A 14,089-nucleotide genomic window follows, 5' to 3' on the forward strand; every position below is an offset into this window, starting at 1 on the left:
CGGGGTTGCTGCGATTCTGCTCTGAGAATCCAGGTCACCAACGGCAGCTGGGTGAGACTCCTCTCCACCCTTCAGGCCTGAGACACCTGGGGACGGCTGCTGTTGAGACCAAACGTCCTGCTGCCTTAGCACAGGGCACACCGGCCCAGTCCCTGCGGTGAGGTAAGTATTTCCTGGACATTTCCTCCCTGCCCCATCCTGCCCACTTCCTCTGCAGACTTCCGTCCACCCCCAAGGGCTCTGCAGTGCACTGGATGAGATAATTTCCTCTGCTTTCTGAAGTGGACGCAGATTCCCACCCCCCAACACCCACCCATCAGGGAAGAAAAATGGACTTAAGGAGGTAGGACTTCCTCTGACCAATCACAAAGGGCTTATTGATGGACTGACCGTCATCCCTCAAAGTGACACGGCCACCCTCTCTACCTAGAGCTGCTAGATTCTGCTCACACAGAGGTGCCACCTCAAGCCAGGCCCAGACTCGGCCCCCCCTGTTGCTGGCCCCAGGCCAAACGGGGATGTGCATCACAGGGCCCTTTAAGAGCGGCCACTCCCGAGTCCTAGGGCGCCAGGGTCCGTCCTGCCAAGTGCCCACTGACACACAGGAGGGCCCACAGGTCTTGCTGATGAGACGTGGACCATCACAGAGCCCGAGGACTGTGCTGCCTGCCGACTGCCTTCCCCCTGCCTTCCCCCACTCAGGGAGCGCCAGTCTTTAAGAAAAGACCAAGGGAAGGGGCTGGGGGGCGAGGGGGGTCAACGCACTTCATGGCCAGTGACCCACACTCTGGAGCACATCCACAAACGCGCCCTCTCCGACTTTTCAAGGAGCCAAGACGCGTTTCAATCACAGGAAAACCTAAGTCAGGCGTCGGGGATGGCCGTCCCCGGGGGGCCCACAGGAGCCCGGCGGATGGACGCTGCTGAGCCGCGGGACTCCTGGGACAGAGTGGGATAACGGTCCCCTGCAATGTGCGGCTCTGAGAGGGGCCTCCTGAGGTATCTCAGAGGAGCCAACCCGCCCGCAGTGTGCACGTCCGCCCCAGGTCTTGCCAGCAAGTGCTGGTAGAGGCTGGACAGGCCCCGCACCCAGCCGGCAGCGGGACGGTGACCCGGGGAACGTCCTTACCTCCGAAGCATGGTCCAGGCTCATTTATGGACTGTGGTGTGCACGGCTCGAAGGACCCGGAGGGCTGGGCGTGCTCCACAGCGGGCAGCTGGAGTGGGGACCCAGAGGCCTCCGACGCCTTCCGCTGCCACATAATCTCAAGGAAATGACCTGACGGTTTGTCGCTTTGATTAGAAACAAAGGCTCTCAACGTGAGTCAGGGGAGCCAGGGGAGGGGGTGGGCAACCGCTTCAGCGTCTCCCGGCCCTGCTGGCCACCCAAAGTCCTCTTCATCACACCCTGAAACACAGGGGAAGTGTTTCCTGTTCCCCGACCTCCAAACGGGGCACCAGGGGGCTGGGAGCTCCCCTGGAGCAGGCCACAGGCCACACCAAGCACCATGGCCAAGCCCAGCTGCAGCCATCCCCAGGCCTGTTCTGGGGGAGGCTGGGAACCTGACGCATGGAAATAAGAGGACACTTAATTCACCAGGGCCACCGTGGACACTGCCCTTCAGCCGCTGCTGCCCGCAGAGAGGAACTCAGAATTCCACCGACACCCCCAGCAGTGACCGTCAGCCACAGACAGAAAGTCCTGGCAGGACCACTATGGACCCAGAGAGGATGGACTTTGCCGTCCGGGGGCCACAGAATCATCCGCTGTTGGAACTGCTCCAGGCGTGGAAATAATCGGAGCACACAGTGCGCTTCAAGGTGCAGCTGAGAGAAAGATACTCAGAGTCCAGGGAGGGTCACCCATTCCCTTGCGCCTGAGAACAGTTAGGTAAGGACTTGGGACACGGTTTCCTGCTTCACCACCTGGTGAGAGAAAGGACCTTCTGGAACTCAGTGTAAGGAGGGGTGGGACCAGGATCATGAACTCCGCAGCGGGAGAGGCTGGGTGAGTGGCAGCCGTAGGTGCTTGGGACAGCTACTTGGTCTTTCTGGGAGCCTGTCCCCTCTTCTGTCAAGTGGAGACAAAGGTCCCTATCGCAGAAGGGCTTGGGAGGATTAAGTGAGATAATGTGCAGCGTAGAGGGTGAAGAAGGTGGCGGCAGGTACCTGTCAGGTACCTAAACAGCCCAGGGCAAGGTGCCATGCTGCCCACTACAGGAGAAGTTCATCCCTCAGAAATCAGGGGGGGTTGATGGCAAGTCCCTCCACAGGCTGGGGTCACCTTGGGCACAGGATGCTGTCTGGGAAGACAGGGCCTGAAACAGCCTCGTTCCGTGCCAGGTTTGCACACAGAGAAGGGGCACTCGGGGCGAGACGGGTAGAAACGGTGGCCAAGAATTCAGTCCAGATTTCGTGACTGTGTGTGGCCGTGTGTCCCACGAGGGGAGGGGCTGATGTCAGAAGAATGAGTGACCGAGACATCACTGAGAAAGGCCACACACAGGCCCGCTGTGGAGACTCTCACACATGCATTAAGGGGACAGGAAGAGGTACACCTTGAGGGGCACCTGACATTCCCAACGAAGCCTCAGGCATGGAGATTCAAACCTGCAGCTCACACACCTGGGCAGAAGCAGTCCTAGAGAAAGGCGGGCCAAAGGGCAGAGCGGGAACACCAGCTTGAGCCCATGGCACTTTCAAACGGTCCCCGCCGGCAGTTGGGCACCAGGCAGGACTCGACCTGGCACCCAGCAACGTAGACTTAGGAAGTGCTGGGTAAGAAAACATTGGTCCATTTCGTATTGCTATCACAAACCACCAGGGACCAGGTGATTTATAAAGAGTAAAGGTTTATGTCATAGAGAATCAAGTCCAAGAGCCTGGCACTGCACCTGGTGAGGCTGCATCATAACGAGGCGGAGGCCTCACATGGTGAGACAGAGTGACGGTCCCAGTGTGGTCTCCTGCCACTAATGCCATCCTGGGGACCCTCCCATCCCACTCATCTCCAACACCACTGGCTGTGCAGATCGGGTTTCCGGCACGTGAACCCTGGGGGTAAACCCTGAAGCCATTCAGGGCCCCTCCAGTGGGCGTGACCGGGTGTGGATGGTGACTGTGGACTACGGACGGACGTGGGAGACAGCGGCCTGTGGGCTGGACTTGGGCTCTGGTGACTCTCCAGGGCCCTTCTTGCTCTGGTCGGGGATGAGGAAACTGTACCCCAGGGTGGGGAACCGCACACACAGGGGCCCAAGGTGTGGGAGGACAGTCCCAGGGCTCTTTGCGAGCTTTGCATTCATCACCAAACCGTTGACCCTTCCGTCACAGTTACTTCCTGCCAAGCGGAGGCCAGACACTGCGAGTCCAATCTGGGTCACAAGCTGCGGCTCCCCAGAACCAGGGGCCCTACCCAGCTCTGAGCCGTCCCCTGTCCCCTAACAGGAAGAGCTTAGGAGGTCACCTCCTAATCCCGGTGAGGTCTGCACAGGGACCTCCCCTCCCCAGCCGCCCTCCTCTACCTGCCCCCAAAGCCCACCTGGTCCAGTTCAAACACACGCAGCTGCCCGCAGGGACATCCAAGATGCAAACATCGCGTTTCCACCCAGAACCACTTACAGCCTGGACCTGGGTCCCCAAGGGCGGTGGTCACTGTGTCTGTGACCATGACCTCGGCTCTGCCCCTGGGAGCGGGGCTTCCCCTCCTCACACCCCTGGCTTCCGTTCCTCGTCTTTCATCCATCCATGTCCGGGCTCCATGGACACCTGGTGCCTTTTCTTAGATTGGCCTTCCCTCCGACAACGGTCTCTCGGGGTGTCTGCATCCTGGGGTACAGGCTCAGAGGGGTCCTGGGTGCTTGATTAAGCGCTCTGCTGTCTTGTTACCGTTCTTACCAGTTTAGGACAAGGAGCCCCCATTTTCACTTTGCATGGGACCCTGCAAACCATGTGGCTGGCCCCACGGGGCACTGGGCTCCATGGTGGGGACTCAGTGGTAAGCAGGAGAGAGACCGAGAGGGGACCAAGAGAGAAAAAATAAAGCTTCCCACGAGACAACTTCAGATGAGGGCAAGGCCTAGGGAGCAGATCGAGTGGGTCATGGAGGCACAGGAGCCCACCACCGGGAACTGGGCACAGGCCAGAGGTGAAGGAGCCAGGTCCAGGAGGTGCACGGCTGAGCTCAGGACCCTCGAGGCCCCGTCCAGGGCCCCATCCAGCACGGCACCTGGGAAGCTCACAACTGCTGTTTGGAAGGAGTGGAACTTCTGTTTACAAAGGAAAATCACCAAATACAGAGAGCTCCCTCCCCATCCACCAGAGATGGGGGGGACGGATCGGGACGTGTTTACTCAAGGTCTCCCTGAGATCCCGCGGCTCAGCGGCCGCCGGGTACACCACGTCCAGGAAAAACAGCCCACGGAAAAGTCCGTCACTCATGCTCCCCTCGCACAGGAGGACGGGGAGTTCCCTGTGCGGGGTGGACGGGGGACACTCTGGGTTGCTCGACCACAAGTGGAAAACCAGGGGGGGAGGCGGAGGGAGGGGCGTGCTCTGTTTCCCAGGCGTGAACCGTGGGGAGGTGGACGCGGACTTCAGACCTAATCTCGTCCCTGTGTTTGGCCGGATAAAGACAAAAAGCCTTTGGGGTTCGTTTCTGAATTCCCTGTTTCACACGAGGCGCTGAGGCTCAGAGAAGCCAGCACCCAGAGCCTTTCGGGGGACAGAGCAGGACTGGCACCCAGAGCCGCCGGTCTCCCCGCGGCTGTCCTCGCAGCGTGGCAGACAACGAGAAGGGCGTCCAGGCCCACACGCGGGCGCCCTGTCAGATTTCCCTCCTGTCTGTATTGGAATCCGGTTTTCTGTTTTGCTTCATTTCCCATCTGTCTTTCCCTTGGCATTTCTTTAGTAACGAAATTGCACAATTTTATGACGGAAAATTGGAAGCACACACAGCAAGTGAGCGACCAGGGCCATGACCACTGCGCAGCCACCTTCACGGGGCTGATTCAGTGGCTCCGTCCGTCGTCCCACCTGCCTTTTGTCCTGCTGGGTTGTCCTGAAGCAGGTGTGAGGCTTCCAATAATTTCACTGGTAAATATCTCAGTATAAAAGATCCGGTCCCTGTTTGAAACATAGCCCCAAGTAAGCCAAAGGAAGAAAAGTGACCATCATTCCTTAGTATCTTCAGGCTTCCGGCCGGAGTTCCGGTTTCCAACTGTCGGACTAATGCCTCTCTTTCCAGTTTGTTGGAACCACGATCCAAAGGGAGGGAAAGTTCACGCTTGGCGACTGGTTCCTAGTTCTCCCCGGTCCCTGGTCACCTACGGGCCCCCTTTCCGTCCACTCTTCCTCTTCTCTCTCCTTGCAGATAAACCGCACTTCACTGTGGCCCAGGCTGGCCGTGGACCTGCGACCTCCTGCTGCAGGCTCCCGAGTCGCTGGGATGGCAGGGGCAGGGCAGCAGGCTCCTTCTTACTGCCCGGCTCGGTCGAGGTGGGGGGAGGCAGAGCCCCAGCCCAGCAGGTGCGTCCTGCCCCTCGCCTCCCTGGTGCCCAGGACCCCTCCCTCAGCCACTCTTTCCTGAGCTCTCGTCACGATCCAAGTCACTGTAAAGCCATCCTGGTGTCTGCCCTTGCAACCCGATGACAGTGCTTCCAGAATCACATGGCATTTTGTAGGTGAGAAGCTGAGGCACAGGGGCACTGGGTGGCCCTCCCTGATCACGCAGCCAGTAAGGGATGGGGCTCGGGGACAGAGGCACAGAGACCCCAATGTCCTGCGCGGCGGCAGGGTGTGTGCCCATCACTTAAGGGAAACAGAGCTGTCGATCCTGGATGCCATGCATTCGACACGTGCACTGAGAAGAGCCCCTGGTTTCCCCTCTCCCCTCAAGCCACCCAGGGCCACCGCCTTGTCCCTGGACACCACTGCATTCTGAGCGAGCGGCTGCAGGGCTTCCCACCTGACATCCCCGAGCCTCGGCCACCAGCGGCTGCTGAGGTCCAGACAGTGTGCGGCCAACCAGGGCCGGAGCCCCAGCCCCTGCCGCTCTCTGCTCCCTCCTGGGTCCTCCTCTCCCCCTGTTCCTCTGGGTCTTTTTAACTGACGGACATGGACGAAGCCGTTCACCCACTTTTACACCTGCCGAGCTTCATCAAAATCCGCCGTTTTTCTAGAGCGTACACGCACCGTGGAGTCTTCTCATGTCATTGGTAAACTGACCCGTGACTTCAGAGTCGCCCTGTAAACGTAGGAGTGGTGCAGAAGGCGGGAAAGGGAGCCGTGCTTAGCGAACGTGGCTTTCTGGAATAAACCTCAGACTCCCAATACAGGCCTTCAGGCTTCACTCCTATGTTCGTATGTGACATCCATGGGATTTACGTTTGAACAGGAGTGACTCAGCTTGGAGAAAAAAAAAAAATACCGAAACGGCAGGAGAAGAGAGAACAGGAAGACAAACACCCTTGGGTGTGTGTGTTTTCTCCGAGACACACTCTGTCCGTACCGAGGTGGAGCCGACGTGGGCTCTATTTGTAACCTGATGTCCTGTGTGAGCTTGAAAAAACTCGTAAAGGACGTCACTGGTTGGTGAATAAAGGGCCCCGTTCAGACTCTGGGACTGATGCTCAATTTTTTTTTTTTTTTTTAATGGAGTTGGCTTCTGCAGTGAACTAAGGGAAAAACACATTCACCGAGAACAAAATTCATTTTCATAAGGAGTCGAAAGCAAAGTTGGATGAGCTTGGCTGGAGCTGTGTCTGGCACCCGGACCCAGAAAGCTTAATTTATAAAAATCCTAGGGAAGAAAGAGGCCCTGGAAGAGGAGCCCGAGCTGACAGTTGGGATGCTTCCTGCCCGGGGCCAGACTGTCTTCATGCGATTTACACTGGCACCCGCCTGTTTGGTAAAAGTGCATCGTTTTTCTCTTCGGGAACTACGTGGGACTAGTACTATGTTTTGTTCTGGGGACTCTTGCATTATTGGAGGATGAGGATGAGACACAGTACCTGAGGGATCAAACGCTCTTGATATTGCCTGTGCTGGCAGGATTTACAGAGTGTGCATGCAGCCAGAGAGCCAGGTGGGGGGGAGCGGCTGTTGATTAAACACTCCTCGAGACCAGGAGAAAAGAGGGTTGGTTTTGGCTTTTGCTCCTAAGAATCCCAAAGGGTCCTCCTGTCCTGTGAGGGTGGGAAAGACCTGAGACAAGGTCCAAATGATACACGATGCCCACCTGACGTCCCAAACTGCCACGAGAAGAAAGAAACGCTCTGAAATGTCCCTCGATCCTGGTCAGGACACCCAGGGCACCTTCCCCAGCCGGCCGCAGGGCTGGGCCAGGAAATAGCAGTCACTTGACGTTCACAGCTTACAGGGCAGCAGAAACGGCCAACCTCCCCGCCCGGGGCTGGGCACGGCGGGTTCCTGCAGCCGGAAGGCCACAAAACCTGGGGTCCTCGTGAGCCCCTTTCTACAAACTTGAATTTTTCCACTCTGCCATCTAAAAATGCTGCTTCCCCGGTGAGCGCAGCCCAGAGAGGCCGAGCTCGGGTGTTCTCAACCACCTTACCCTGACCTGGGGCTATTTTCTACCACGAAAAAGCATCAACCCACATGCAGACATCTATTTTGATGGGCTCCGCCTTTTCCTGTACAAAGTTTCCAAAACTTTACAGGACGCGAACGTCCCCTCTGGGCAGAGTCCCACGGATGCTGCCGTCTGGCTCCCTCAAAAGCTCAGCGGCCTCTGAGCCAGGCACTGCCCTCTCCCAGGCCCCGCCGTCTCTGCTGGCACCAGAATCCGCCTCCTGTCTGCCTCACCCCTCCCACGCATGCCCTAGACTGACCAGAGCGTGTTTCTTAAAATGGAAAGTGGACGCGTTGGGTCATTTGTGCGACCAGCCTACAGGAGCTCCTACCAGGCCCCAGGCCTGGTGACCCACAGTGGGGTCCCCACACCCCCCGCTAATATTCTGGCCTGGGAGAAACCAATCCGCACATCAGCAAAGACAAGGTTATAGCCGAAGATACAGCGGCTAAGAGAATGGGCAGGGATCGCCTTTGGTTGAGTGGCATCTGAAAAGAGACCAGCAGGAGGTGGGGGGAGGCAGAGGACACCCCAGAGGCCAGGGGCAGAGGCTCTGATCCAGGACCGTGCCGTGCAGCCTGAGAAAGACTCCGGGGAGACGGCATCAGCAGCCCACTTCGCAGCTACGGCAAGGATCCAGCTAAGAAATCAGGGGTCAGCAGGTGGAGGAGGAGGGGACGGACCTGGCCACCAGGGGCTGGAGGATGCTTGGGTGTTTGTAATTAGACATGAACTTCTTTACCAAAGGCTTCGTCATCTTTTAAAGTGTAAAAACTGCTTAAAGAAATAGAGCAGCGTCTCATCAGCCCCCTTCCCTACAGAAAAGTTTCTGCATCTTTCAAATGGGGCCCATTATAGCTATTTCATGTCATTGTTCAGAGAATTAAATAATGGTCCATAAACTACTTAGCACTGTGTCTGGCACCTAGAAAAATGTTCATTAAGTAAAAATAAATCTAGCTAACATTTTATTAAAAGGCCTTTGGTGAGCCAACCACCCTTTTGAGATCTACATTTACATGACCTTGTTGGTCCCTTCAACAACCCCAGGAGGCTGCTGATGTTAAATTGTAAGGGTAAAAGAAATTGAAGTTGAAGCGTAAAAGTTAAAGGGTAAAAGACCGGGTGTTGTAAAGTTTCTAAGCTGCAAGGTCTGAGTTAAAATGTAAAGGATTAGGTATTGTTAGGTTTCTATGCTACCTGCAAAACCTGAAATCCCTGTAGCTGTTAGGACAATACTGGAACTGCCCAGTAAATATTCCCACTGACTCCCTGGTTGTCCAATAACTAGGGCTCTGTGTAACTGGTCACGTGGTCCTTTAGGCCCTAAAACCAATTAGTTTGAATGTGTACCCTGTTTAGAAATGACCTATCACCCCCGCCTGACCTGTTCCCGCCAATGAATGAACTAATCATGTTTAGGAGTTGTGGTTTGATTTTCCAGCGGTGTATAATGATTTGTTAAAGGAGACTGTGATGTATGTAAAATCCCCGCCCTCCCCAAAAAGTGTACTTAAGCAGTGCTCAGCCCCTGCTCGGGGCTCTGGGCTGCTTTCCTTTCTTGAGTGGGCACGGAGCCCCAGCATGCTGGTTCAATAAATCCCCTTCTGCCAATTGCATGAGTGGTCACTCGGTGGTCTCTTTCTCCGACGTTTCGCCTGACCCTTACAAAATCCCCATTTTGTGCCCAAGAAAATGAGGCACAGAGAGGTCAAGCAACTGGCCCATGTCACTCAGCTATGAAGTAAAAGACTTTGGGCTTAAACAGTGCTCAGAGTTTGCACATTAGTGGGATCAGCTTTGGCCTTAGGATCAATTTTGCGCCAGGGGTCTAAGTTTTTACATTTGAAAAGATACTATTCTCCTATCCATGTTCTGTATAACCCTTCTGCCAAACATAAACCATAGGTTTTATTTTACCTTTTGTGTTAGCAACAAAACAGAATAAATCACAGGCTCCCAGGACAAGTAGCGTGGTCAAACAGCACCCAGACAACGGGCAACGAGACCTGGTTCCAACCCGGCTGACGAGCCCGTTCAGCCTCCCCGCTCTGCAAGAGCCCCTCTCTCTCTCAGATAATAAGCAGATGACCACATTATAATGAGGCGAACCGATTTCTGTAAAAACATTCGCTGGCTTCACTTCCCAGGCTTGACCCAGGGCCTATGGTAACTAGGTCTCAGCAGCTGCCCATCTAGGGTCGTCACAGGGACAGTTCACAGAGAGGAGAAAGAGGGGGCACCGGGGTGCCGGGGCCGGCGAGAGAGAGAACTGAGAATCTGGTCCCTGAGCAAGAATCCAGGGCTGGCGGGAAGGGAGGGGGAGAGCCTCCTTTGGAGGAGTCAGAAATAAAGCAACTAGATGTGAGGAAGCACTATACTGTCATACAGACCAAGATGACTGCAGCTGTAGGGCTGGTGTCCACCAAGACCACTGGACACGATTCTTCACCTAGGAGAAAGGAGGAACCAAGTCTCCTGCAGACTTTAGACACTCTAAAGGTTCATGTGCATAAGGAGTTGAGAATGATGCATTCACAAAGATAATTATTGGACAGGCATCTGTGTAAACACCCGTTCATCTATCTGTCCGTCCATCCATCCATCCATCCATCCACACACCCACCTATCATCTACCCACCCTCCCATCCATCTACCCAACCAAGAATCCATCCATCCACCACTCATCCATCCATCCACCCACCTATCATCTACCCACCCTATATCATCCATCCACCTATCTATCTAACCAAGCATCCATCCATCCACCTACCCTATCATCCATCCATCCACCCATCCATCCATCCATCCACACACCCACCTATCATCTACCCACCCTACCATCCATCTACCCAACCAAGAATCCACCCATCCACCACTCATCCATCCATCCACCCACCTAGCACCTACCCACACTAACATCCATCCCTTGGTTCACCCATCCATCCATACATCAATCCACCCACCTAGCATCTACTCAACCTACCACCCATCCATCTGTCCATCTATCCATCCATCCACCCACCTACTATCTACCCCAGCAAGCATCCATTCATCTATATCCCCACCTATCATCCACCCACCCTACCTCCCATCCACCCGCCCACCTAGCATCTATTCACCCTGTCACCCATCTGTCCATCCATCCACCAACATACTATTTATCCAACCAAGCATCCATCCATCCATCCATCACTCTTCTGTCTATCTGTCCATCCATCCATCCATACATACATTTAACACACTGTTTCAGTGCTTCTAAAGTTTGGTACATTTAATTTTTATAATGATCTCAGAAAAAAACTCTCAAGGTAGGTACAATGATTGTTCACATTTTACAGAAAACAACCTACTTTTCAGAGAACTCACTTGGCTAACAAAAGTTAAGGTCTGAACTCTCAAAGTGTGAGTTTTAGATTTCGTTTTGAAGCACTGGGCTGTTTTTCCCAATATCAGTTGAGTGGATGAATAAGAGGATAACTGGTAGGATTTGATCTTTATATACTATGTAGCTTTTAACTAATAAAGCAGGTTGGTGGGCAGAGGCTGAGTGTGCCTTGGCCAGTCATATTCCAGCCCCGGGAGGGGGTGGGGGCGGGCGGCGAATCAGCTGATACGTCCACTAACCAACAGGATGGGGTGTGAGATAGCATCTTGACAGGGAAAAGAGAAGGCACAACATCCAATAATAACAATAAAGTCAAAAACCCTGCAACTCTCCCTAATTCCTATGACAGAGAAACTCTTGCCTCATACGCACAAGGAGATAAGCATACGAGTCTTCACTACCGTCCTTACGGACATTGAAAACCTGGGGCAATCTGAACACCCATCCGTGAGAGCTTGGTTTATTCTTACAGTGGAATACGGGGGTTAGAACGAATTTAGAGATGAACCCCAAAACTGGAGAGACAAATCAGGAAGCAGACTCACCCTCACACACACACAATTTTACAGATGCACAAACTGGTGTCATTGCTTATAGACAAAAGCAGATGTGCTTATAAAATAGGTGATTATAAAACATGCCTGGGATGGAAAATCTCCAAGTGGGATGAGTTCAAAGGAAGAGGGAGGAGGTACCCGGGAGGTTTCTAATATTCTACACCATGTCTTTATATTATAAGAAACTATCCCAAGCAAAAATGGCAAGATATTAGCAAGGACTTAACCCTGGGAGCTGGGAGCTCATCATTCGTTGTTCTGCATGTCGACAGGATCCCTGAACGTGTTCTTAATCCTGTACACGCACAGCCAGGTGCAGGGCCCAGCCCACGGGGCCGCTTGGCCATCAGTAACCACCAGTGGAGGTCAGACGGCAGGGGTCCACACAAGCAAAAGCAAGACAGCTATTTAAGCAAAAAGCTTCCCCTAAACACGAAGTTCAAAAGCTGAAAACAGTCAGAACATTAGGAGAAAATGGGCCTGTTCAACGCAGCGTCTTCACCAGCCTCGCTCACGTAAGTGCACTTCAAGGATGACCACAGGGTCACGCGTGAACGCACACATAGCAGGCGTGTAATTTCCTGTGGACGCTGATTGAGTCTTTTCCATCCACCTACCCTATCATCCATCCATCCATCCATCCACCCACCCACTTAGCACCTACCCACACTAACATCCATCCCTCGGTTCACCCATCCATCCATCCGTACTTGGAAAACCTGACGTTTTCCAAGCTGCCCAACGAAGATTCGCACACTTGTCAAAGACCCTGAGCAGGGTCTGAGGGTCCCTAAATGACACCGTAGTCATGTCAAGTGGAGGGCTAAACACCAAGATGGTACCATTTAGGGGGGTTTGAGAAGGAATGCAGCCTCTCAGCTCCTGCTGTAAAGGCCCGGCCTTCACTGGCCAGGAAGAGTGGAAGAGGAATTTCCCCATTGAGAGCTGGATCCTTACCCCGGGCATCAGCCACTTTCTGTCCTGCGGGTCACTCAGCACCCATGGTTGAGGGCAAGGCCACTGGACCTCCTCAGCAGGGTGTAGGACCCAGCCAGGGGACGGCTCTCAGGGTCACCTGCCTGAATTTAACAGCCAAACTCTGCACCCTCCCTCCTGCTCTCTCACTCGCCCCTCCCGACCCGCTGGCCGTGACCTGGTTCTGGCCTCAGACCAGCACCTGGGTTGGCATCTGTGGAAGACGCTGTGATGTGCTGCCCAGCTGTTGGGAGAGCTCTGGGCTCACAGTGCTCAGCCCCCCCGGGCACTGCCCTCTCTAAAGACAGCTGCCACCTCCGAGGACCCCCTCTCAAGAGTGGCCACATCCCACAATGGGCTGAGGGGCCAGGGGAAGCCCAACCTCCTCCTCGGTCCCCCTATAGGTCACCCCACCTCCAATGATGGGCCGAGGGGCTAGGGGAAGGCCAGCCTCCCACACGGTCCCCCTGTAGATCACCCCACCTCTAATGATGGGCCGAGGGGATAGGGGAAGGCCAGCCTCCCACACGGTCCCCCTGTAGATCACCCCACCTCTAATGATGGGCTGAGGGGCTAGGGGAAGGCCAGCCTCCCACACGGTCCCCCTGTAGATCACCCCACCTCTAATGATGGGCCGAGGGGCTAGGGGAAGCCCAGCCTCCCACACGGTCCCCCTGTAGATCACCCCACCTCTAATGATGGGCCGAGGGGATAGGGGAAGGCCAGCCTCCCACACGGTCCCCCTGTAGATCACCCCACCTCTAATGATGGGCTGAGGGGATGGGGAAGGCCAGCCTCCCACACGGTCCCCCTGTAGATCACCCCACCTCCAATGATGGGCTGAGGGGATGGGGAAGGCCAGCCTCCCACACGGTCCCCCTGTAGATCACCCCACCTCCAATGATGGGCTGAGGGGATAGGGGAAGCCCAGCCTCCCACACGGTCCCCCTGTAGATCACCCCACCTCTAATGATGGGCTGAGGGGATGGGGAAGGCCAGCCCTCTTGTTCCAACTTAGGACATCTCTGTCCTCAGTGCCTGGAGGCCATCTGTGACCTTGGATGACCTGAGCAGTAGCCCAAGGGCCCCCTGTGCCCAGTCCCAGGCCTTCCGACCCACTTCCGGGCTGCTCCCAAGGAGCCCAGTCTGCCCAGCTCTCCTCCTGTCTGGCCCTGTGGTGGGTCATGTGACCAGCTCTGACGGAGGACTTGTGCTCTTCGCTGTCCGCCATGTTCAGTCTCTCCCCAGCTTCCACAGAACCTGCCTATCACTGTCCCCAGAGTCCTGCTGCTCCTGGTTATGGCTGTGGGTAAACAAGTGAAGGGACCCACCCATAACGCCAATCATCCCCGGTACTAGGAGGACTGAGTGAAAGCAAGCTGAGCACTTGAGTATATTTCCTGATTTCCTAGTGACTGGGCTTTGGATGAGAAAGTTCTAGATTCTTTCAAGTTCTGCTTATCTAGGATGGACTGGGGACTTTTTCTTCCTGTAACCTTCTCCACCCACATTGTATTTTTTTTTTCTTCTTATTCCGTGGACTGGCACACATTTACTTAACGGGACAGAGTTAAAATG

The 14,089-nt window shown here is 55.0% G+C and overlaps 1 protein-coding gene across 4 annotated transcripts in view; it reads right to left on the reverse strand.

The window, feature by feature from the left end:
- Frmd4b (FERM domain containing 4B) overlaps positions 1-14,089 on the reverse strand; it is a 190,663-nt gene that overhangs the window by 105,442 nt on the left and 71,132 nt on the right. The window contains exon 1 of one of the 4 annotated variants that reach the window (XM_046425711.2): positions 1,130-1,200. The exons of the other annotated variants lie outside the window; for them this stretch is intronic. Within the exon in view, the coding sequence (XP_046281667.1) occupies positions 1,130-1,153 (24 nt within the window). The 5' untranslated portion in view covers positions 1,154-1,200. Of the gene's footprint in view, positions 1-1,129; positions 1,201-14,089 lie in introns of those variants that run through there. 4 annotated transcript variants of the gene reach the window in all.

Source organism: Marmota monax, unplaced genomic scaffold (assembly GCF_021218885.2).
Source record: "Marmota monax isolate L192 unplaced genomic scaffold, Marmota_monax_Labrador192_F-V1.1 WCK01_AAM20220418_F8-fsc00028, whole genome shotgun sequence".
Taxonomy (NCBI): Eukaryota; Metazoa; Chordata; class Mammalia; order Rodentia; family Sciuridae; genus Marmota; species Marmota monax.